Here is a 23,333-nt window from a genome sequence, read left to right as displayed (position 1 = left end):
TTTAACAACATCAGGTAGATTTTGAGCCCATTCAAAGTATGGTATGTTATGATGAAAAGACTGTATGACACAAAAAGAAGAATCAAATAATATTTGGGAGGGGCTACACACGGAGGGTACTCATGGTGGTGCATGCTAACATCACATTGGGCCCTCTCTTGTGTTTGCATCCAGGATCGTCTGTTTTTCGTGATGGAGTTTGTGAATGGGGGTGACTTGATGTTCCACATTCAGAAGTCTCGTCGTTTTGATGAAGCCCGAGCTCGCTTCTATGCTGCAGAAATCATTTCAGCTCTCATGTTCCTACATGATAAAGGAATCATCTATAGGTGAGTTTGGTTACTGCCCTCTCTCCTAATCCGCTGCCTCCCCCTCTCCTGGCATGACTCATTCTTCCACTTCTCATGATAATCAATTGAAATCTTTTTTTGGAATTAAGTTTGCAAAAGTTCTCTTTTTTTCTTTTTCTGGCAGGGTCTCACTCTGCAGCCCACACTGGAGTGCAGTGGCCTAATCATGGCTCACTGCAGCCTTGACCTCCCAGGCTCAAGCAGTTTTCCCACCTTGGCCTCCCAAGTAGATAGCTGGGACTACAGGCACTTAACCACTACACCTGGCTAATTTTAAAATTTTTTATAGAGGCAGGGGCTTTGCTCTGTTGTCCAGGCCTCACAAACGTTCTAAGGATCCATTAGGATAAATGAATAACAGTAATACACACTGCCTCCAAACTAAAATTTGCCCCATTTGATATTCATAAAATAGGCCTGAGGGGGTGCAGAAGAGACTATTTATTCATGAATTGCTTCAGCCAGGGTTTGCTAAGGGCCTGTCATAGCCAAGCCCTGCAAGGGGCTAAACACATTGTTGTTCTCTTTTTTCCATTTTAACATTTGAAGTGAATCCCTTAACCATGATTCTATTCCATTTTAAGAATCCACACCTTGGCCGGACATGGTGGCTCACGCCTATAATCCCCCAGCTCTTTGGGAGGCTGAGGCAGGCAGATCACCTGAGGTCAGGAGTTCAAGACCAGTCTAACCAACATGACGAAATACAAAAATATTAGCCGGACATGGTGGTGCACACCTGTAGTCCCAGCTACTTGGGAGGCTGAGGCTGGAGAATCACTTGAACCTGGGAGGCGGAGGCTGCAGTGAGCCAAGATCTCACCACTGCACTCTAGCCTGGGCAACAGAGCATGTCTCAAAAAAACAAATTGTTTGTCATTCTCCCCTATTTATGGCCAGATGAGGTGGCTCATGCCTGTGATCCCAATACTTTGGGAGGTCGAGGCAGGCGGATCATCTGAGGTCGGGAGTTCCAGACCAGCTTGACCAAGATGGAGAAACCCCGTCTTTACTAAAAATATAAAATTAGCTGTGCATGGTGGTACATGCCTGTAATTGCAGCTACTCGGGAGACTGAGGCAGGAGAATTGCGTGAACCCGGGAGGCGGAGGTTGTAGTTAGCCGAGATTGCGCCACTGGACTCCAGCCTGAGTGACAGAGCGAAACTCCATCTCAAAAAAATAAAGAATCCACACCTTAAATAAAGAGTGTGACTAACTTGCTCTAAGTTGCTGTAACAAGTATGACAGTCATGTGGAGAATGGCTCACCAGGCAGGAGCTGGAAGGTAAGCTGCTGACGAGCAGTGTCCTGCATGAGAGTACCCTTCTTGTGTAGCCCCTCCCAAATATTATTTGATTCTTCATTTTGTGACATACAGTCTTTTCATCATAACATACCATACTTTGAATGGGCTCAAAATCTACCTGATGTTGTTAAATCTCAGAACTCAGCAGTTATCAAATGAAACTTTAGTCAGAGAGAAGGTCGGGGACAGTGAGAAGTGTAATCGTGGATGTTAGTCAATTTTTATTCTGAAATTTTCCTGTTTTTTCTGCTGTCAGTGTCCTTACTCTTTAAATCATATAACCTAATTGCCATATATACTCTTTTTCTCTTTTTTATTGTTTTATTTCTTTTCTTTCTTGTTTTTTGTTTTTTGGTTTTTTTTTCTTAAGACAGGGTCTTGCGATGTCAGCCAGCTGTCTTGAACTCCCGGCCTCAAGCAGTCCTCCCACCTTGGCCTCCTAAAGTGCTAGGATTACAGGCATGAGCCACCACACCTGGCTCACATAAACTCTTTTTCTCTTGAGTTGCAATTGTTGCTTTCCTTAGAGAAAAATTTTCCTGTATTAGGGGCATGAATGCCAAAGGAGTTCCTGATTGAAGTTTGCTATTTATTAACCTCGTTAAATGCTGTTTCTTTTATAAACTCATGACAGCATTGACATCATTATTACAGTATAAGAGCTTTAAAACCAGTGAATATTATTAAATGCCATGGGAGTCAACATAGGAAGAGAACAAATAGTAAGACTCGTAAAGAGAATGCAGTAGGACTGGGTGGTGCCAGAGAGAAGTGGGAACGCAAGCACTGCCTAGCAGGTATGGCGGGCACCACAGAGACGTTTCCTCTAATTAATTCTCAGTGCAGATCCCCCGGACCTCAACTACATATAGCGCATTTATCACAGCCTCACGGCACTGTGCAGGAGAGAAGAGGGTGCAGAGCCGGGAACCAGCCTGGATAACGGCAGTGGGAGCCCCCTGTTTGAACGCAGTCCGGGATCTGCGTTAAGTCGCGGGGCTGCTGCAGGTTGATTAGGCAGCCTGTGTTTTGAGCTTTCTCTACCAAGCTGTGGTGATTAGATCTCAGGATTTTTTTCCCCGCTTTCCACTTTCTTCCTGGTGTATGATTTGCGGAGGTTTTTGGTATGATGTCTGATAATGAAGGGGGTTAAGTGTCCTCCTGGTGCTGTCAGACTCCAGGCAATGAGTTCCATTTTTGTTCTTCTCTCCATAGCTAATCCAGCCGTCTCTTCTCTATTTGCCCCAAAGAGAATGTTTCCACATGTAGTTTTTAAGAGTAATGACTTCCCTACTTGACAGGGACTTCTGTTGCAAATCAAAATAATATTAACAACAAAAGCTAAACTGAACAGTTGGGCTGGGTGGGGTGATTCACACCTCTAATCCCAGCACTTTGGAAGTTCTGACGGGGGAGGATCGCTTCAGCCCAGATGTTTGAGGCCAGCCTGGGCAACATAAAGAGACCCCTGTCTCTACAAATCTATCTATCTATCTATCTATCTATCTATCTATCTATCTATCTATATGGATTAGCCAGGCATGGGGACATGCACCTGTGGTCCTAGCTGTTTGGAGGCTGAGGTGGGAGGATTGCTTGAGCCCAGGAGGTTGAGGCTGCAGTGAGCTGTAACTGTGCCACTGTATTCCAGCCTGGGTAACAGAACGAGATCCTGTCAGTCAATCAATACATCAATAAAACGAGCACTTGTTATAGGACTGGCACTTCACTTGCATTCATCTGTTAATTCTTCTAACAATATTATTATGTAACAATAACAGTATCCACATTGTTCAGATGAATAATTAGATTGTCTAAAGGCTTAATCACCTGACTACTAACTGGTAGTGAAGTCAGAATTCAAACCATGATTCTAACCATTGGACTACACTGTCTCCTCAGGAGAGACTTGAGGATTTCGAGTACCACTACAGAATCAGCTTCTTATTCCTTTTTGGTGCTAGGAGCACTTCAATTCCTGAAAATAAGGTGGAGTGAGCAAAAGCAATACAGTCTTATCTCAAGATTTCTTGACTCCTCAGAGGCTTTGAGTTGGGCTGAGCAGCACGCTTGCTTTCCTACATTGAATGTTACTGCCCCACAGTCTGCTTGTCTCATTCATCTCAAAATACGGTGGACAGACACTAACTTGATGTGGTTTCTGGTGAAGTAGTGTCAACCCCGTCTTGACAAGTTGTATTTCTATTCATGGTGTCTGTGGTTCGATTCTGAGAATTGATTTTAATTTACTCTTGGACTTGAATCCTATGTTCAAGCTCTAACTGATATGGCTGACTTTGAAGGGAGCACATTTAATTAGGATAGATTCAAATGCTATTTTTATCCCATGGACTTATTTCACAGGATAATTTGATTCCATTCAGTGTACTGGCTGGGAGCAGAGTCTTAAGGATAAGACTTTGAAAGCCAAGTCCTTGGAATTCACACACAGTAAAGGGCACATTTGGGTCACAGAGGGTGTGGATTTGATACAAGGGCCCAGTGAGAAACTTGCAAGTATCAGACAGCCTCGTTTATCACACATATCCCAGAATGCCCTTTGTCAGTGCTAAAATAATCTCCCCAGAAGATGCCTCTGACCTATCCAAATAGAGCTGTTGTTTGTCTGTTTTGGGTTCTTTGAGGGAGTGGAGGGGAGGGAGAGAGGTGTTTATTTTCCAGCAGGTTACAAAGATGAAACCATGTGCAAGTCACTGTTAAAGAAGACTTCAGAAGGTAGTACTTTAGGCTCTTCTAACATGAATTTCTTCTTAGCTGCCTATGCCTTTGAGAGAGGACTTGGGCCAGTTACATTTGCATGCATTCCAGCTTGTGTGCTGACCCTGATTCTCAGATGTGTTCCCTTTTATTTTGTGGAGGAACAGAAGACCAGTTCCTGGGAGATTCCGCAAGGGAAGGGCCTGCCCCTCTGCCTTTGATTGGAGGGTCTGGAACCTGCCAAGGGCCAGAAACCAAGAAGTGTAGGCTGGCAAGGAGGCAGTCATCAAGTCAGTTCTGCCAAAGGGGGAAAAAAAAGACTATTGATTCTTTTGTCCTGGGCTTCTTGGCCAATGGGAAGGCCAGAAAGTGCTCATGAATAATTTACACATGGTGTTGACTTTTTTCCAGAGTCAAGCCCTACAGAAAAGTCAGGGAAACAAAGGGGCATGCAACCCATTGACCAGACAGCTTTCAGCATGTTTCATCAACTGTATTGAAGGGGAAACTCAGCTGTCATTGACATTTCAGCCCCACACTCCTAAAGCAGCCAGCACACATGTGATCTGCTGTTTTTGACGACGTGTGGAATACTGTATCTGAAATATGTTGGGTGAGGAAGAGTTTGTAGAAGGGCACTGTTTAAATTTCACTTCCCCCTCACCGTGTCACACTTGACACACAGCACTTTCCAGCACATGCTTTTCAGCTCATGAGTCTGACGGCTTTGTGCCTTATGCAGCGCTCACCATGCTGGGTGCATGGTAATTAGTGCGTACCCCTAAAGCTCCAAAGGCTTCCCATGATATTTTGCCATCGCATTTTGCAGACGTGGCCCACGGAGGAAGATTTTGCCCCACAGAGGCTGGCCACCAACCCTGACATGCCGCCTTCTACTCTCATGATTACGTGACACATTCACTTTTCAACTTTTAACTGTTGACTTCTCCTCAAATTGAGAAAAAAATGTCTACTTAATTTGACTTTTTTAAAAATTCAGAATTTGGAAAGAGTAGCAATCTCACTCCAAGATTAAACCCTGTTAAGCTGATCTCTGAACATAGTTGTTGGATTTATGTGAATGTACTAATCGCCACCATTATCTAGCTCTTGTTTCTCAAGGATCATGAGGGTCCACAGGTGCCTTGCTGACTCCGGATGACTCAGCTGGGCATAGCCTTGCTTGGCAAGCGTTCTCCTCTGTGAGCATTACTTCCTTGTCTAAGAATTCACAAGTGCTCCATTTCCAAATGACTTTGTGTGTTGGGGCCAGGCACAGTGGCCTAGGCCTTTAATTCCAGCACTTTGTGAGGCCGAGGTGGGCAGATCACTTGAGTCCAGGAGTTCAAGACCAGCCTGGGCAACACAGGGAGACCCTGTCTCTATAAAAAATACAAAAATTAGGTGGACATGGTGGTGCACACCTGTGTAGTCCCAACTACTTGGGAGGCTAAGATTAGAGTATCACTTGAGCCGGGTGGTGTAGATTGCAGTGAGCCAGAGTTGCGCCACTGCACTCCAGCCTAGGTGAGAGAGTGAGACCCTGCCTCAAAACAAAACAAAACAAAAATTATGTTGCATCAGTGATGGATTTTACATGCCTGAGTTACTGTGTTCTCTCTCTCTCTCTCTCTCTCTCTCTCTCTCTCTCTCTCTCTCTCTCTCTGCGGTTCTTCCCCTCTGGAAAACCGTGGCAATCTCTCTCCAATTCCCACCTCCTGGAACTTCTCTTACTCCTCAGTATTTCTTCCCAGCAGACTTTGAGTCCCCCAGATGTCTTTCATTTGAGTCTGGAATTTGGGGCTCTTACTGTCACCTCACTGCTATTAGAATTCAGTTCTGTACTTACGTTCATTCTATTCATTCTAGTGAGAAAAATCTTAGATAAAGATGAAAGTTAAATTTAAGAGCCCTGTTTTCCCTTTGTCATCTGCTAGCATTGTTCCTTCTGCTGCAAGAAGTATGTCTCTTCTTTCTTAATCTGCATACTGCAGAGACTGCTACAAATTGTCATTTGCTGTTTCCATAGTCCTTGTTTATTCAGTACATGCCAGTCGTGGGAATGCTCACTACATTAGTAACTTTCACATCAGACTTTGGCTGTGAGCCCTCACCTGGGACTGATACTGGCACTCTGAGCTTTTCAGTCATGTGTTTGTCTCCTCCCTTACTTGGCTTGTCATGCCTTGCTGTGCCATGTGGCCTCATTCAGTGACCGCTCTTCGACTCTCACCGGAAAGTGACCACTGTTCCTGACGCCCAAGATCCTTCTTCAAGGATATGATGGAGACCTCAGAGCTTTTCAGCTTATTAGAGTCGATCAGCATTTCCCTCAAATGAAGTCTTCCCTTTTCCCGTAGTGAAACCCATTGGCCACTGTTCTTCTCCCTTGCATGTTCTCTGGAGATCTTTTAACAAGTATTTGTTGAGCATCAACTCTGTGCCAAGGCTATGGATGTAATGATGAGCAAAAACATAAATACTCTCCAGTGCAGGGTATGATCCGGTGATGGAGAAAGATGTCAGTCAAATGATTATACCAATAAAAAATTGCAACCATGACCAGTGTTATGAAGGGGAGAAATACAATGCAATGAATGAGAAGCTAGAATAGGGTGATTCCATCCAGTTAGGGAAAGATGGAAGATTTTCATAAGGAAGTAACTCTTGAGCTGAGATCACAGTAAAGAGGGAAGTAAGGAGCACTTGAGACAGAAGAAACAGCAAATGCAGATAGACGCCCAGTAATAGGAAGGAGCGTGGCAAGGTCAGGGGTTTTAGAGCAGGCCAGCCTCACCGGAGTCTAGGAGGTGTATCTTACCTCCCTTGGCATTTTATTATCCTAAAGTGTTCAGTCAGCTGATGACTTCAAGATTTTATTAGCCACTCCTTGTAAATAATTTATGTAAAGGTTAGGTAAGGCCAGTCATGTTGCCAGTCCCTGGAGGAGCCATCTATTCACAGTGAGTTCCCTGTGTCCAGGTCTGTGCATTTATACTCAACAATGGGTTTATAAAATATGAGAGCCAGATGAGACCTCAAAGGTGGCTAAGGGTCAAGTTCTCTTTTACAGAAGAGGGACTTCAGGTCGGAAACATCCAAAAATTGTTTCTCATAGTGGATATTCTCTTCGGATAACTCATCTGCTATTTGTTTTCCATCTTCAGGAATATAAAAATATGGCTAGAAAATTTTGTTTTGGTCTTCAACTTACAGCTGACATGAAGAGCAAATCAAGATATTTTGAGGTATTCAACCCTGTTTACTCCATTGCAGTGAGGAAAATCCAGTCAAGATCAGAACATATTTCCTGAGCTGCCACTCAGTACCAGACGATGCATTAGGAGGTAGAGATACAAGATGAGTAGATGCGATGTCTGCCCTTTGAGGCACTTTTGTGGGGTGAGAGAGATGGCCGTTAATAAGTCATGGCAGCTGGGTTCCAAAATTGGAGTATGCCCAAGGTATTTTGGGAGCAGAGAGAATGGCCATTTGCCCTAAGATGGATGTTCAGGCAAACTTCCTGGAGGAGGTGTTGCCTGAGCTGAGTGTGGAGAGTTAAAAGCTGAACAAAGATAAGAAGGGTGTTTAGGTGAGTTTGAGCAAAGCAGAAAAGTGTAAAAGTGTGTGGTGGAAGTGTAGTTAAAGTGAAAACAGCGGAATTTTGGTAACACTAGGGCCTAAAGTTCGAGACATGGGACAGGGAAGGCTAGAGAAGGCAGCAGAAATGAAGTATTAAGCATTGAATGTTCTTGAGATGTTTGAATTCTGGGTCACTTAGGACTTGGCACCATTACCCATCACAGGAAATGTAAAAATGACGGTGGCTTCAGCCAGATAGAAACACAGTGCTCTCTCATGTGAAAAACCTGGAGAAGGTAGTCCAGCCCCACCGTGGAAGCTCCGTGGAGTCATTTGCGACCCAGATTTCTGTGCTTTCTGTTCTGCTATAGACAGGATCACCTCCTTGTCTAAATGTTTGCTGAAGATCTAGGAATCATCTCTCGATTCCAGTTCCAGGTAGTAAGAAGGGCCAGAGGGCACTCCCCCTAACTGAATCAACTCCCTTTAAGAAGCCTCCTGGAATTCCACACAATACTTATCATGGAATTGGCCAGAACTTGACCGTAGGGCTGCACCATCTCCAGTGAAGGCTAGGGAATATAGTATTACAAGTGGTCATGTTCCAGCTACAAATCAGAGTTCCATTATTAAGAAGGGAGATAATCATTATTATCTGATAGAAAACTTGCAGTGTCAGACACAAATTCCATGCCAAGGAGTCTGGGCTTTATGGGGCAGGTAACCTTTGAAGAATTCTCAGCAGGATTAATGACGTGGTTGGGCTTATATTTTACATTTATATGTGGGCAGGGGCCAAGGCATGTGCATGGTAGGTAGTGGCCAGGTTGCAGGGGAGAAGTTCATTTTGAGGCAGTTGCAATGTTCCAGGTAACAAAATAATGAGGACCTGAACTAAGATAGTGATGGTAGGGCTGATGAGAAAGGCATAAGAGATAATAGCAAGTGAAGCTGATAGGACTTGGTATTTGGGTGGATTCAGGGTGAAAAAGAAACCCAAAATCATTTCCAGGTGTTTTGCTAGAAGGCTGAGTGGATGGCAGTATCATTAGCTAGGAGAGATCATGTGCCTGGGAAGAGGTCTAGGCAAAAGAGGAAGAGGAGTTTTAGAAAGGTTGGATGGCAGGTACCAGAGACATATTCCAGTGGAGGTGCTCTGTTGGCAGGGGGATAGGAGTCTGAAGCTCAGTGAAGAGGATGGGCTGAAATTAAATATTTGGAAGTCATCAGGACATAGCTGTTAGTTCTGACCACGAGACTGGATGAGATCACCCAACAGGAGTGCCTTAAATGGAACAGTGCGAGTCACGGACCGAACCCTGGGGAGCCAGACTCCATTAGAAATCTGCCTACATTTGGCTCCAGGGTTATAAAAACAATTGATATGTTGCATCATTTAGAGTGAGTATCCCCAAAGTGCAAGCCTATTAAAAATACAATTCCACAGAAGTACAGAAAAAGATCACTTACTTTAAAATCTGTTTGTGATGCTGCATATATTCTTCCTACTGAAAGAATGCTGGACATGGTTTTCAGAAGCCCTGCATGCTAGACCCAGCCTGGTCCTGGGGATGTGGACAGGTTGGCGCATCTGTACGATGGGAGTGCTATTGACAAAGCTTCCAAGCAGGGTGCTTGTAAAACTCAAATCAGATGGAAGTGGAAATGTGAATGCTTTTTGGAACATGCTGTGTCAAAATAAGAGGTTATCTTTGCATACATGCTGTCAGCTGATTTGGATTTTCTTCGAACCATAGGCATACGTAGCAATTATCCTCAAGACACTGCCTGAATAACAGGTAATTCTTCATAGAAATTGCAGTTTTAACTTGTAAAAATCAACCTTTTGAAGACCAGTCTCTTTATAATAAACTAACTCTGGTCATGCTTTTCTTTGAAACCAAATCATTTTTTTTTGTATTTCCACAATATTTTGAAATTACCAGTGATTGATATACCTACCACCTACTTACCATAAACCCTTGAGATAATTTTTCTTAGGAAGTCCTAGGGCATATGTGACAGGTTGTACAACCTGAAGACTATGCCGGGCATTTGGTTTCAATTTCAACGGTTTCTAATGTTTGCGGGAAGCAGTTGACCTCATTTTGAGTTTACCCCTTCTAGTATTAAAGCAGATGTTTGGTGGTTAATTTGAGAGGAGATTCAAGAACCTTTTCAGATCGTTAGTGGGGTGAACATCCTGGGGTGTAATCCCAGTAATGCAGTTTCTCAAAGGACCCAACTTCGTAACAGATAGAAATTTAAGCCCTGGAACGCCTTGATCGTTTTTCTGTACTTGAACCAGAATGCTGATCCCGGCGTACCTCATCAAGGTTTGGCCTTTTCATCAGCAAAGGCTCTGGTTATTTGGAACTAATTGATAAATGTGTTAGTGGCTTTCACCAGCTAATGAAATCAGGCCACCAGTTTTGTTCTTCTTTCCACCAAATTAACCAAGTAACTAATTGCTTCATTGTAATTACAGACAATCTTGGATTTATTTGCTGAGCAAGAAAAATATAGTTATTTAATCTTTATGTACTAGATGAACACAACCTTTTGTAAAAAGTGATTGAATTGTACAGTTCAACAAATGTTTATGAAAAGCCTACCCAGCGCAAAGCTTTGTCAGGCTCTTGGGAGTAAAAGAAGAATAAAGACAGGTCCTGCCCTCAAGCTCGGGGCATTTGTTCTTTCCATTAACAAATACTTTTTTGTTGTTATTGGGCACTCACCATGTGCCAGATACTCCTGTGAGCTCTGGAAAAATACAAGAAATAAAACAGACAAAACCCCCTCCTCTCAGGGAGCTTAACTTCTAGCACAAGGAGTCAGGCAAAATATAGAAAGAAGGCAAAAGTTGGGCAAAAGAAGGAAATATATTGAATGTTAGGGGGATTCATTATATGGATATAAAGCTTGGTAAGAGCAATATAAAATTCAAGAACAAAGATTTACTGTTTTATGTAGAGATTTGAAAAGCTCCTCTGATAGGGGACATTTGAGCAGATGAGCAGAGACCTAAGGATGGGTGGAGGCAGCTCCATGTGAATATCTGGGAGAAGAGCATTCCAGGTCAAGTCCTTGGAGGGAGGGTGTGCAGTGGGGTCAAGGAGCAACAGAGGGATCAGTGGGCTGGAGCTGATGAACTCGAGTGTCATGGGGGTCGAGAGCCCAAGCGATTTTGCTTTGTTTCTACAATACAGAATGCTAACCACATGTCTGGAGCATTTGTCCAGTAAGGATAGGCTCCTCTGTTTAATTGCAGCTTCTGTATAACAACTGTACACCGTAAGTGGCATTATCCTTATTTTGCAGACAAAGAAAGGTTAAGTGACATTATCCTATATTTGAGGCTGTCGGAAGTGAAAGGACTTGTTCAGGGTCACACAGTATGTGGTGGAGTTACAATGCCACCTCCGTGATATCCTTTTGAATCCATGCAAGTGCTAAGTTCCCTCACCCATCAGGCCTTTCCACAGGCATTGGCCTCTGCCTAGAATTTTCCCCCATCTCTTTGCCAAGCTTCCAGCTACTAATCCTTGCAGTGTCGGCTTAGTTATCACCTCCTCTGAGAAGCCTTTCCTGGACTCCCCTGCCCTCTAGATTCCATCTAGGTTAAGGTACCTCTGCTCCCATGGCATCCTATAGAACCCTTCCCTTAGCGTGTGCCGTAGGCTATGCCCCTCAGCATATGGGCTCATGAGGGCAGGGACTGTGGCTGTCCAAGCCTAGCCCCTAGGACAATGACAGGAATGTTAGGTGTTCTTAGTGTTCATGGTATTGACCAAAGCTTCAAATTCTACACTTCTATTCTAAGATGACAGGTCAGGACTGAGAATATGTTATGGTTGCTGCCATTTATTGAGCACCTACTATGAGCAAGGCTCTATTCTGAGCTCTTTATATCAACCCACCTATTCCTGACAGTGCTATGACATGGCACTCAGATTGGGAAGAGCTGCCCATTCATTGTCTTATTCTGGCCCCAAACCATGATTTTCTCCGAACTCAAAGCAGTCTTTTTTAAATAAATGAAAGCCTTCTGAAAAGTTTCTCTGATCAACTGAGAAGGATGTTTACACATCTGTAGTGGTGATGCATTTACATCCTCATATGTATTTAATTGGATCCGTCTTTGATTCTTTCCTTAGAACAGTTTCCGGGAAAGGCACACATATTAACAACTTTTTTTTTTCGCTTTCTGATTTTTTTTTTTAATTGTAATTTAAGCTCTGGGGTACATGTGTGCATCCCGCAGGGTTGTTGCATAGGTACACACGTGCCATGGTGGTTTGCAGTCTCCGTCCCTCCCATCACCTACATCAGGCATTTCTCCCAGTGTTTTCCCTCTCGAGCCTCCCTGCCCCCTACTGTTCCTTCCCTAGCCCCCACTCCCCAACCTACCCCAGTGTTCGATGTTCCCCTCCCTATGCCCATGTGTTCCCCTCCCTATGCCCATTGTTCTCATTGTTCAACACCCGCCTATGAGTGAGAACATACGGTGTTTGGTTTTCTGTTCTTGTGTCAGTTTGCTGAGAATGACAGTTTCCAGATTCATCCATGTCCCTACAAAGGACACAGACTGGTCATTTTTTATGGTTACATAGTATTCCATGGTATATATATGCCACATTTTCTTTGTCCAGTCTATCATTGATGGGCATTTGGGCTGTTTCCAAGTCTTTTCTATTGTAAACAGTGCCACAATGAACACACATGTGCATGTGTCTTTATAGTAGAAGGACTTATAATCCTTTGGGTATATACCCAGTAATGGGATTGCTGGGTCAAATGGAATTTCTGTTTCTAAATCCTTGAGGAATTGCCAGATTGTCTTCCACAATGACTGAACTAATTTACACTCCCACCAAGGTGTGAAAGTGTTCCTATTTCTCCACATCCTCTCCAGCATCTGTTGTTTCCAGATTTTTAAATGAACGTCATTCTAAATGGTGTGAGATGGTATCTCAGTGTGGTTTTGATTTGTATTTCTCTAATGACCAGTGATGATAAGCATTTTTTCATATGTTTGTTGGCCACATAAATGTCTTCTTTTGAAAAGTTTCTGTTCATACCCTTTGCCCACTTTTTGATGGGATTGTGTGTTTTTCTCTTGTAAATCTGCTTTAGTTCTTTGTAGATTCTGGATAGTAGCCCTTTGTCAGATGGGTAGATTGCAAAAATTTTTTCCCATTCTGTTGGTTGCCAGTTCACTCTAATGATTGTTTCTTTTGCTGTGCAGAAACCCTTAAGTTTAATTAGATCTCATTTGTCTATTTTGGCTTTTGTTGCCATTGCTTTTGGTGTTTTAGTCATGAAGTCCTTGCCTATGCCTATGTCCTGAATGGTATTGCCTAGGTTTTCTTCTAGGGTTTTTATGGTGTTAGGTCTTATTTTTAAATCTTTAATCCATTTGGAGTTAATTTTAGTGTAAGGTGTAAGGAAGGGATCCAGTTTAAGCTTTCTGCACATGGCTAGCCAGTTTTCCCAACACCATTTATTGCACAGGGAATCCTTTCCCCATTGCCTGTTTTTGTCAGAGATCAGATGGTTGTAGTTGTGTGGCATTGCTTCCAGGACCTCTGTTCTGTTCCATTGGTCTCTATCTCTGTTTTGGTACCAGTATAATGCTGTTTTGATTACTGTAAGCCTTAAATTACAATTTGAAGTCTGATAGCATGATGCCTCCAGCTTTGTTCTTTTTGCTTAGGATTGTCTTGGTTATATGGGCTCTCTTTTGGTTCCATAAGAAGTTTAAAGTGGTTTTTTCCAGTTCTGTGATGAAGGTCTATGATAGCTTGATGGGGATAGCATTGAATCTATAAATTACTTTGGGCAGTATGAACATTTTCATATTGATTCTTCCTAACCATGAGCATGGGATGTTTTTCCATATTGTGTCCTCTCTTATTTCCTTGAGCAGTGGTTTGTAGTTCTCCTTGAAGAGGTCTTTTACATCCTTTGTTAGTTGTATTCCTAGGTATTTTATTCTCTTTATAGCAATCATGAATGAGAGTTCACTCATGATTTGGCTCTGTTTATCTTTTATTGGTGTATAGGAATGCTTGTGATTTCTGCATATTGATTTTGTATCCTGGGAATTTGCTAAAGTTGCTTATCAGTTTAAGGAGGTTTTGGGCTGAGATGATGAGGACTTCTAAATATACAATCATGTCATCTGCAAATAGAGACAATTTGACTTCCTCTTTTCCTAATTGAATACCCGTTATTTCTTTTTCTTACCTAATAGCTCTGGCTAGAACTTCCAATACTGTATTGAGGAGGAGTGGTGAGAGAGGGCATCCTTGTCTAGTGCCAGTTTTCAGAAAGAATGCTTCCAGGTTTTGCCTCTTCAATATGATATTGGCTGTGGGTTTGTCGTGAATAGCTTTTATTATTTTGAGATACATTCCATCAATACCTGTTTATTGAGGGGTTTTCGCATAAATAGCTGTTGAATTTTGTCAAAGGCCTTCTCTGCATCTATTGAAATAATCGTGGTTTTTGTTTTTGGTTCTGTTTACGTGATGGATTACGTTTATAGACTTGTATATATTGAAACAGCCTTGCATCCCCGGATGAAGCCTACTTGATCATGATGGATAAGCTTTTTGATGCGCTGTTGCATTGGGTTTGCCAGTATTTTATTCAAGATTTTTGCATCGGTGTTCATCGTGGATATTGACCTGAAGTTTTCTTTTTTAGTTGTGTCTCTGCCAGGTTTTGGTATAAGGATGATGTTGGTCTCATAAAATGAGTTAGGGAGGAGTGCCTCTTTTTGTATTGTTTGGAATAATTTCAGAAGGAATGGTATCAGCTCCTCCTTGTATATCTGGTAGAATTCAGCTGTGAACCCATGTGGACCCGGACTTTTTTTGGTTGGTAGGCTATTAATTGCTGCCTCAACTTCAGACCTTGTTATTGGTCTATTCAGGGTTTCAACTTCTTCCTATTTTAGTCTTGGGAGGGTAAAGTGTCCAGGAATTTATCCATTTCTTCCAGATTTACTGGTTTATGTGAATAGAGCTGTTTGTAGTATTCTCTGATGGTAGTTTGTATTTCTGTGGAATCAATGGTGATCTCCCCTTTATCTTTTTTTTATTGCATCTATTTGGTTCTTCTCTCTTTTCTTTTTTATTAGTGTGGCTAGTGGTCTATTTAGTTGATCTTTTCAAAAAACCAGCTTTTGGATTTACTGATTTTTTGAAGGGTTTTTGTGTCTCTATCTCCTTGTGCATGGCTAGCCAGTTTTCCCAACACCATTTATTGAACAGGGAATCCTTTCCCCATTGCCGGTTTTTGTCAGTTTTGTCAAAGATCAGATGGTTGTAGATGTGTGATGTCAATTCCGGGACCTCTGTTCTGTTCCATTGGTCTATATCTCTGTTTTGGTACCAGTGCCATGCTGTTTTGATAACTGTAGGCTTGTAGTATAATTTGAAGTCTGGTAGCATGATGCCTCCAGCTTTGTTCTTTTTGCTTAGGATTATCTTGGCTGTTCTGCTCTGATCTTAGTTATTTCTTCTCTTCTGTTTGCTTTTGAGTTTTTTTAATCTTGCTCCTCTAGCTCTTTCCATTTTGATGATAGCGTGTCGATTTTAGATCTTCCTCACTTCTCATGTGGACATTTATTACTATAAATTTCCCTCAAGACACTACTTTAAATTCATCCCATAGATTCTGGTACATTTTGTCTTTGTTCTCATTGGTTTCAAAGGACATTTTTGTTTCTGCCTTCATTTCATTGTTTATCCATTTGTCATTCAGGAGCAAATTGTTTAGTTTCCATGTAGTTGTACAATTTTGAGTGAGTTCCCTGATCCTGAGTTCTAATTTCATTGTGCTGTGGTCTGAGAGACTGTTTGTTATGATTTCTGTTCTTTTGCATTTGCTGAGGAGTGATTTACTTCCAATTATGTGGTCAATTTTACAGTAAATATGATGCGATGCTGAGAAGAATGTATATTCTATGGATTTGGGGTGGAGAGTTTTGTAGATGTCTATTAGGTCCGGTTGGTCCAGATCTGTATTCAAGTCCTCAGTATCCTTCTTGATTTTCTGTCTCGTTGATTTGTCTAACATTGACAGTGGAGTGTTAAAGTGTCCCGCTATTATTGTGCAGCAGTCTAAGTCCCTTTCTAGGTCATTAAGAATTTGCTTTCTGTATCTGGGTGCTCCTTTATTGGGTGCGTATATATTTAGGATAGTTAGCTCTTCTTGCTGCATTGATCCTTTTACTATTATGTAATGTCCTTCCTTGTTTCTTTTGATCTTTGTTGGTTTAAAGTCCATTTTATCAGAGACTAGGATTGCAAACCCTGCTTTCTTTTTTTGCTCTCCATTTGCTTGGTAAATCTTCTTTCATCCCTTTATTTTGAGTCTATGTTTGTCTTTGCACATGAAATGGGACTCCTAAATACAGCACACTGATAGGTCTTAACTTTTTATCCAATTTGCCAGTCTGTGTCTTTTGATCGGGGCATTTAGGCCATTTACATTTAACATTAATATTGTTATGTTTTAATTTGATCCTGCCATTTTGATGCTAGCTGGTTGTTTTGCCCACTAATTGACACAGTTTCTTCATTGTGTTGATGCTCTTTACCATTTGGTACATTTTTGGAGTGGCTGGTACTGGTTGTTCCTTTCTATGTTAAGTGCTTCCTTCAGGAGCTCTTGTAGGGCAGGTCTGGTGTCGATGAAATCTGTCGGCAATTGTCTGTCCTTAAAGGATTTTATTTCTCCTTCACTTATAAAGCTTAGTTTGGCTGGATATGAAATTCTGGGTTTAAAGTTCTTTTCTTTAAGGATGTTGAAAATTGGCCCGCACTCTCTTCTGGCATGTAGGATTTCTGTGGAGAAATCTGCTGAGTCTGATGGACTTCCCTTTGTGGGTGACCTGACCTTTCTCTTGGGCTGCTCTTAGCATTTTTTTCTTCGTTTCAACACTGGTGACTCTGACGATTATGTGCCTTGGGGTTCCTCTTCTTGAGGAGTATCTTTGTGGTGTTCTCTATATTTCCTGTATTTGGATGTTGGCCTGCCTTGCTAGATTGGAGAAGTTCTCCTGGATAATATCCTCAAGAGTGTTTTCTAGTTTATATTCCTTCTTCCCATCACATTCAGGTACACCGATCAAGTGTAGGTTAGGTCTTTTCACATAATCCCATATTTTTTTGAGGCCTTGTTCATTTCTTTTCACTCTTTTTTTGTCTAATCTTGCCTTCTTGTTTTATTTCACTGAGTTATCTTCAACCTCTAATATCCTTTCTTCTGCTTGATTGATTCAGCTATTGAAACTTGTGTATGCTTCGTGACATTCTCGTGCTGTGTTTTTCAGCTCCATCAAGTCATTTATGTTCTTCTCTAAGCTAGTTATTCTATTAGCATTTTGTCTACCCTTTTTTCAAGGTTTTTAGTTTCTTTGCATTGGGTTAGAACATGTTCCTTTAGCTCAGAGAAGTTTGTTATTACCCGCCTTCTGAAGCCTGCTTTTGTCAGTTTGTCAAACTCATTCCCCATCCTGTTTTGCTCTCTTGCTGGTGAGGAGTTGTGGTCCCTTTGTGGAGAGGTGTTCTGGTCTTTGATAATTTCATCCTTTTTGCACTGGCACTGGTTTCTTCCCATCTTTGTGAATTTATCTACCTTTGATCTTTGAAGGTGGTGATTTCAGATGAGATCTCTGAGTGAACGTCCTTTCTGTTGACGTTGAAGCTATTTCTCTGGTTTGAGCCTTTTTTTTTTTTTTTTTTTTTTTTTGGTTATGCAGTTGTCAGGAAGCCATTTGACAAGGCAGTCTGTCGCTCGTCTTCCTGCAGAGGCACTGCTGGGCTGCCTTGGCTCAGCGTGGCTGCTGGGTAGTCTTCCTCTGGGTTTTGTTTACACAGGTGAGGTTAGACCCACCTTCCCAATGGTGGCTTCTTTCCTCCCACCAAGCTCGATCATCCCGGGTAGATGTGCTGGCTGCAAAACTCTAGCGAGAGGACTTCAGTTTGCTGGACTTTGTGGGGGTGGGACCTGCCAAGCTATGTCACCTGTTTCCCTGCTTTCAACTCTCCCTCTTTCTGGGGGATGGGTAGTTCCTTCAGGAAAGCGTTCTCAGTGTTAGCCAAAACTTCTGCCCAGGTCTGTGCCAACAACTGGTGGCACCAGGAAGGCCAGAGCTGTCTCTCAGATCTGTGTTGATAGCTTGTGCTTTTCAGCCTGGCAGCATTCTCCTGTGCTGTGAGTTGCAGAGGGCATGGGAAAGCACAATATCTGGACCGGAATGCCGAGGGGGTATGATCCCTGATCCTCCAGGCCAGCTGCACTTCCCAGGTGGGGCAGCGCCCTGCCCTGCTTCAGTTAGCCCACTTTGGGTTACTCCTGCCCTGCTTTGGTTCACCCTTTTTGGGCTATTCTCACTGTCCGACCAGTCCCATTGAAATGAACCTGGTACCTCATTTGAGAATGTGGAGATCACTCGCCTTCTGGGTATCTCTCTCTCTGGGAACTGCTCTCTAGAGTTGTTTCTGTTCAGCCATCTTGGCAGACCTCTACATATTAACAACTTTTAGGGATGGCATTGTGGATAAGAGCTGGGGCTCCTAAGTAAAATGGACCCGGGTGTTTCCAGTCTTGGTTCTGCCACTTCTCAGTTGTGGGCTCTTGGGCAGGTTACTTTACCTCTCTAAGCCTCAGTTTCTTCAATGATAAAATGGAAGTCCTGGAAATACTCACTTGAGGGATTTGTTAGAATTGAGTTGTAATTCTTAATTCTGGTGTGGGGGTGCATGTAAAGCCTTTAGCCTAGGGCCTGATATGTAGTACACGCTCAGTACTGTTCACTTTGTAAACTTTCTGCCTGCTACCACTTTTAGAAAAAACATCAAATACATGTTCCAGTGATGGGTACTGGTGCTGTCTTTCTAGTTCCCCTTACATAGATCTTAAGTGCACAATGGGATAAATTTTGATATAGGTACACATTGTGTAATCAGTACTCCAAATACTATGCAGAACATTTCTGTCATCCTTGAAAGTTTCTGGGTGCTCCTTTCAGTTAGTCTCCAAACACCCCGAGAGACACCCAGTTATTCTGTGTTGATATTGTAGGGTGTGGATGTCCACATTGAAACTATTGAGTGTCCTGAAAGTAGAATTGCTTCTTAGGAGTGTTCTTTTCAGTATAAGAGGATGGTTTCTATATATAGACTACGTGAGTGTAATGGCAGTTGTGAACAAGAGACTACCCAAAAAAAGATCTCATCTCATCAGTCAGGTTTACTCTTTGTGGAGAAAAATAGTTACAGGAAGATAAATACCAGCACATCAACACTGGTGGTCTGAGGTAATATAGGTGATTTTTATTTTCTTTTTGATGGTTTTCAGATGTTCTGTATGGAGCAAGTGTTGTCTTTTTATCATTTAAAAAAATGCTGTTTTATTTATTTATTTATTTAGAGACAGAGTCTTGCTCTGTTATCCAGGCTGGAGTGCAGTGGCTTGATCTTAGCTCACTGCAACCTCCGCCTCCCGGGCTCAAGTGATTCTCCAGCCTCAGCCTCCCAAGTAGCAAGGATTGCAGGTGTGCACCACCACACTCAGCTAATTTTTGCATTTTTAGTAGAGATGGGGTTTTACCATGTTGGCCAGGCTGGTCTCAAATTTCTGACCTCTAGTGATCCACCTGCCTGGGCTTAGCAAAGTGAAGGGGTTACAGGTGTGAGCTACCACAACTGGCCAAAAATGCTGTTTTATAAGTGATCTCATGATGTCAGAAATTGGTAGCCTGCTGCTTTATCAGTTAAGTTCTATCAAGTTCCAGCCTCATGCTGTGGGCACTCCTTGTCTGTGAAACCCAGTTCTACAGAAGTTTCAAAGGCATCATCTTAGTTTGTTCAGGCTGCCATAATAAATAGCGTGGACCGGATTCCTTGAACCAAACTGTATTAGTCACTGCTCTGAAGACTGGAAATTTGAAAATCTGGGTGCTGGCCAATTTGGTTCCTCATGAGGGCTCTCTTCCTGGCTTTAATGTAGCTGCCATTTTGCTGTGTTTTCATGTGGTGAGGGGCTGGAGAGAGCACAAGCTTTCTGGTGTCTCTTCTTATAAGGTCAGAAATTCCATCATGAGACCCCACCTTTGTGGCCTCACCTAGCCCCAGTTATCCCCAAAGGCTCTACCTCCCAATGCTATCACATTAGAGCTTAGGACTTAACATATGAATTCTGGCAGGACACAAAACATTCAGTTCATCACAGTCATTCATTCATACCCGTGTTCAGTGTTTTCAGTGTTTTCTGTTACATTAAGCAAAGTGTTTTGCAGCTACTTGGTTTGATAGTGCAAAATCTACCTGGAAATGATTTCAGCCCTACGGAAAACAGCACCTGCTACAGTAGAACACACAGTAGAAGGGCACAAGCGAACAGCCAGGGATTAGATCGAGCCTTGTCATGCTTTTGGCTCGTTAAGCCACGCCTGTTAGTCTTGGAGTTCTATTTTGAGGTGTGTTGAGGCCAAAGCCTTCTTAGGAGAAGGTACTTCTCCTAGTACTTAAGCCTGGCAGAAGAAAAAGCTGAGTGCACCGCGGTTTTAGAGTGTACCTTTTGATAAATAGCCTGTTGCATGCCCCTGAAAGGGGAAGTTTTTCCTTTGTCTTGCAAATGTCAAATTGGACTTTTCTGTAAACTTCCTAAGTAGAATTATAAAGTGGTACAAGTGCCTGTTGCTCTTTGGTGAAAATGCTCACACATGATGAATTTTTCAGTTCAGTTGCAAAGAGAAGTTAGTGAAAGCTGACAGGCAAACTACCACGACCCTGGAGAACAATGTCCTGGGGGTGTCGGTCGTGCTAGGTGTGTGGCTGCTGCAGCAATGGGAAGGCAGCGCTTTGACTGTCTGACCTCTCACCTCTCGCTCCTCCCTTGGCACTGCTCCTCTGACCTCCCGGGTAGCCATTAAGCCTGAGCTTGTGTGTACAGAGTTGTTGTTCTACCCTGTTCCTGGCACTTCCGTCAAAATTTGCTGCGTTCCACTGACAAAATTCTAGAATCTCAAGGTTGAAATGGAGTTCAAAGTTATAAACCCCTCTTCTTTCAAAGCGTGAATATCTAACATCTGCTAAGCAGTCATTTTTTCTATACTTAAACACCTCCAAGCAAAGAGGAACTTACGTCCTCCACTTTGAGGGATCTATGGCTTTTGGAGAAATTCGCCTTTGTGTTGACTCAAACAGTGTTTCCCAGTAGCTTCAGTTCACTGGTCCTGGACCACCTATAAGGGGTAGACTTAAAAAAAAAAAAAAAAAAAAAAAAAAAAAGAAGCAAAAGCTGTGGAGACATGTGAAGGCAGTCCGGGTCTCCCAATCTAGTTTACCTGTCAACAAGAGAAACACTATTAGCCTGATAGTTGCTCATTCTGGTTATCTCTGTAGGGTTACCAATTTCTCAGCAATCCGTAAACCATTCATGTCACTGCACATTCTAGATACTTGCAGCAATATCCAGTTGACTTGTCACATTCTTCTCTTATGAAACCAGAACTATCTTAACTAGCAGTTGGCTAACTAAACTGAGTTGTGGTGTTATAGCTCATGTTACTTCTCTTGTTTAAGATTTGGTCTCGGTCTTCTTTGGAAACAGAGTCTGTCTCTGCTGCCCAGACTGGAGTGTAGTAGTATGATCACCGCTCGCTGCAGTCTGGACCTCCTGTTCTCAAAAAATCCTCCCACCTCAGCCTCCCAGGTATCTGGGTCTACAAGTGTGTGCCAGCATACCCAGCTCATTTTTGTAGTATTTTTAGAGATGGGGTCTCGCTATGTTGCCTAGGCTGGTCTCGAACTCCTGGGCTCAAGCAACCCTCCCACTGTGTCCTCCCAAAGTGCTGGGATTACGCGTGAGCCACCATGCCCATCCTTGGTCTTTAATTGGATATTGTTGTGGCTGACTACAGAGTAGCAAGCATGGTGGACAGTTAATTGGTGTGATGACCTCAGAAAAGGGTGTTTAAAGTTTCCTTTTGTGAGGATCTCAGGAATTTAATCGCTGCATACATTTGAGAGTACAGCTTCGGCCTCTATGTGCACATGAAAACAGAGAAGGTAGTCCTAAATCCCAGAACTAGGGATCTCTGTGCACAGCCCTCTCTGCAAAGGTGGATATTTGCCTCTCAAGTCAATCTGTGACTTGCTCAAGGGTGAATTACCAAAGATGAAACACAGGCTGAGCACAGGGGTGGGGATGGGGGAGACAAGGAAATCACTTTTGGATATGTCAAAGTAGAGGTACCTATAGAGCTCCTTCAAATGGCCCATCTCAAAGTTGAAAATGCCAGGCTAATGTTTAAGACTGTAGCCACAGACTCTAGGTTGATTGCATGGAAGAGTGTGAAAATGAGACAATATTGGCTTACAGTTAAAAACAAGGCTTTGAAGTCAAACTTAGATTTAAAACTTAAGTGTACTATAATTCTGTGATATTGGACAAACTCCTTAATTCTCTAAGTCTCAGCTTCCTAATCTACATGAGGATAGCAGTACTATCTACTCCACAGGGTTACTGTGAAAATTAATTCATATAGCTTGTTTCTTCCAATATTTAGAAAGATGACATCAGCAAATTCTCCATTTACATTATCAGTTGTTAAAAAGAAAAGTGATCCAGGGAAGGAAATTAAACAATGAATTTACTTGGAACACAGAACCAATAAGGAAATTGTTGAATAAATTACTGTTATACCCATACTGTAGAATATAATGCAACAATTAAAACAAAGAATAAATTAGATCTACATGTATTAACCTGGATGGTTTGTTCCTGATAGACAAGTAAATGAAGAAAAGATATTAAAGAGAAGTGTGTGCTTAGTTTAATCCCATTTTAAAAAATGGTAGCAAAAGCCATCTGTGCATAGACATGTATGTGGGGAAAGTTGTAGAACAGAAACAGAAGTTTGAGATGGGGTGAGTGGTTATTAATTTTTTATTATGTATCTTATATTGTCTCACTGATTGTGGTGAGAATGTGTTAACTTTTTTTTATTTTTTAGGATAAATTTTTTAAAAAGAAAGAAGCTAAAGGACTGAAGGGTGGATGGTGGAAGAAGAGAAATCAGGCAGCGAGATGTGAGAGGCAGTAGGTGGACAGGGAGGAGACGCATCCAGGGTAGTACAGCATTAAACACCAAGGGTCTCATCCTTTCCTCATTTGTCATGGCTACAGAAGGGCTGGCATCTTGAACTCTTCTCATTCATTTGTTATCCCTCAATTTCTGGCACGGGACATGGCAATATTTCTTTTTTCTTGTCTTCATTTCTGTTTTATTTCTAGCAACTGAGCCAACATTTGTCTGCAAGAATTCATGGTGGGGAGATAAGTGATGAGATG

At 42.3% G+C, this 23,333-nt stretch overlaps 1 protein-coding gene across 2 annotated transcripts in view; it reads left to right on the top strand.

The window, feature by feature from the left end:
• PRKCH (protein kinase C eta) overlaps nt 1–23,333 on the top strand; it is a 347,816-nt gene that overhangs the window by 273,861 nt on the left and 50,622 nt on the right. For both annotated transcript variants that reach the window (XM_003924407.4, XM_074393154.1), the window contains exon 10: nt 175–329. In XM_003924407.4, coding sequence (XP_003924456.2) covers nt 175–329 — 155 coding nt within the window. The remainder of the gene's footprint in view (nt 1–174; nt 330–23,333) is intronic.

This window comes from Saimiri boliviensis, chromosome 2, assembly GCF_048565385.1.
Source record: "Saimiri boliviensis isolate mSaiBol1 chromosome 2, mSaiBol1.pri, whole genome shotgun sequence".
NCBI lineage: Eukaryota > Metazoa > Chordata > Mammalia > Primates > Cebidae > Saimiri > Saimiri boliviensis.
This window is presented reverse-complemented; position numbering and strand designations above follow the sequence as displayed.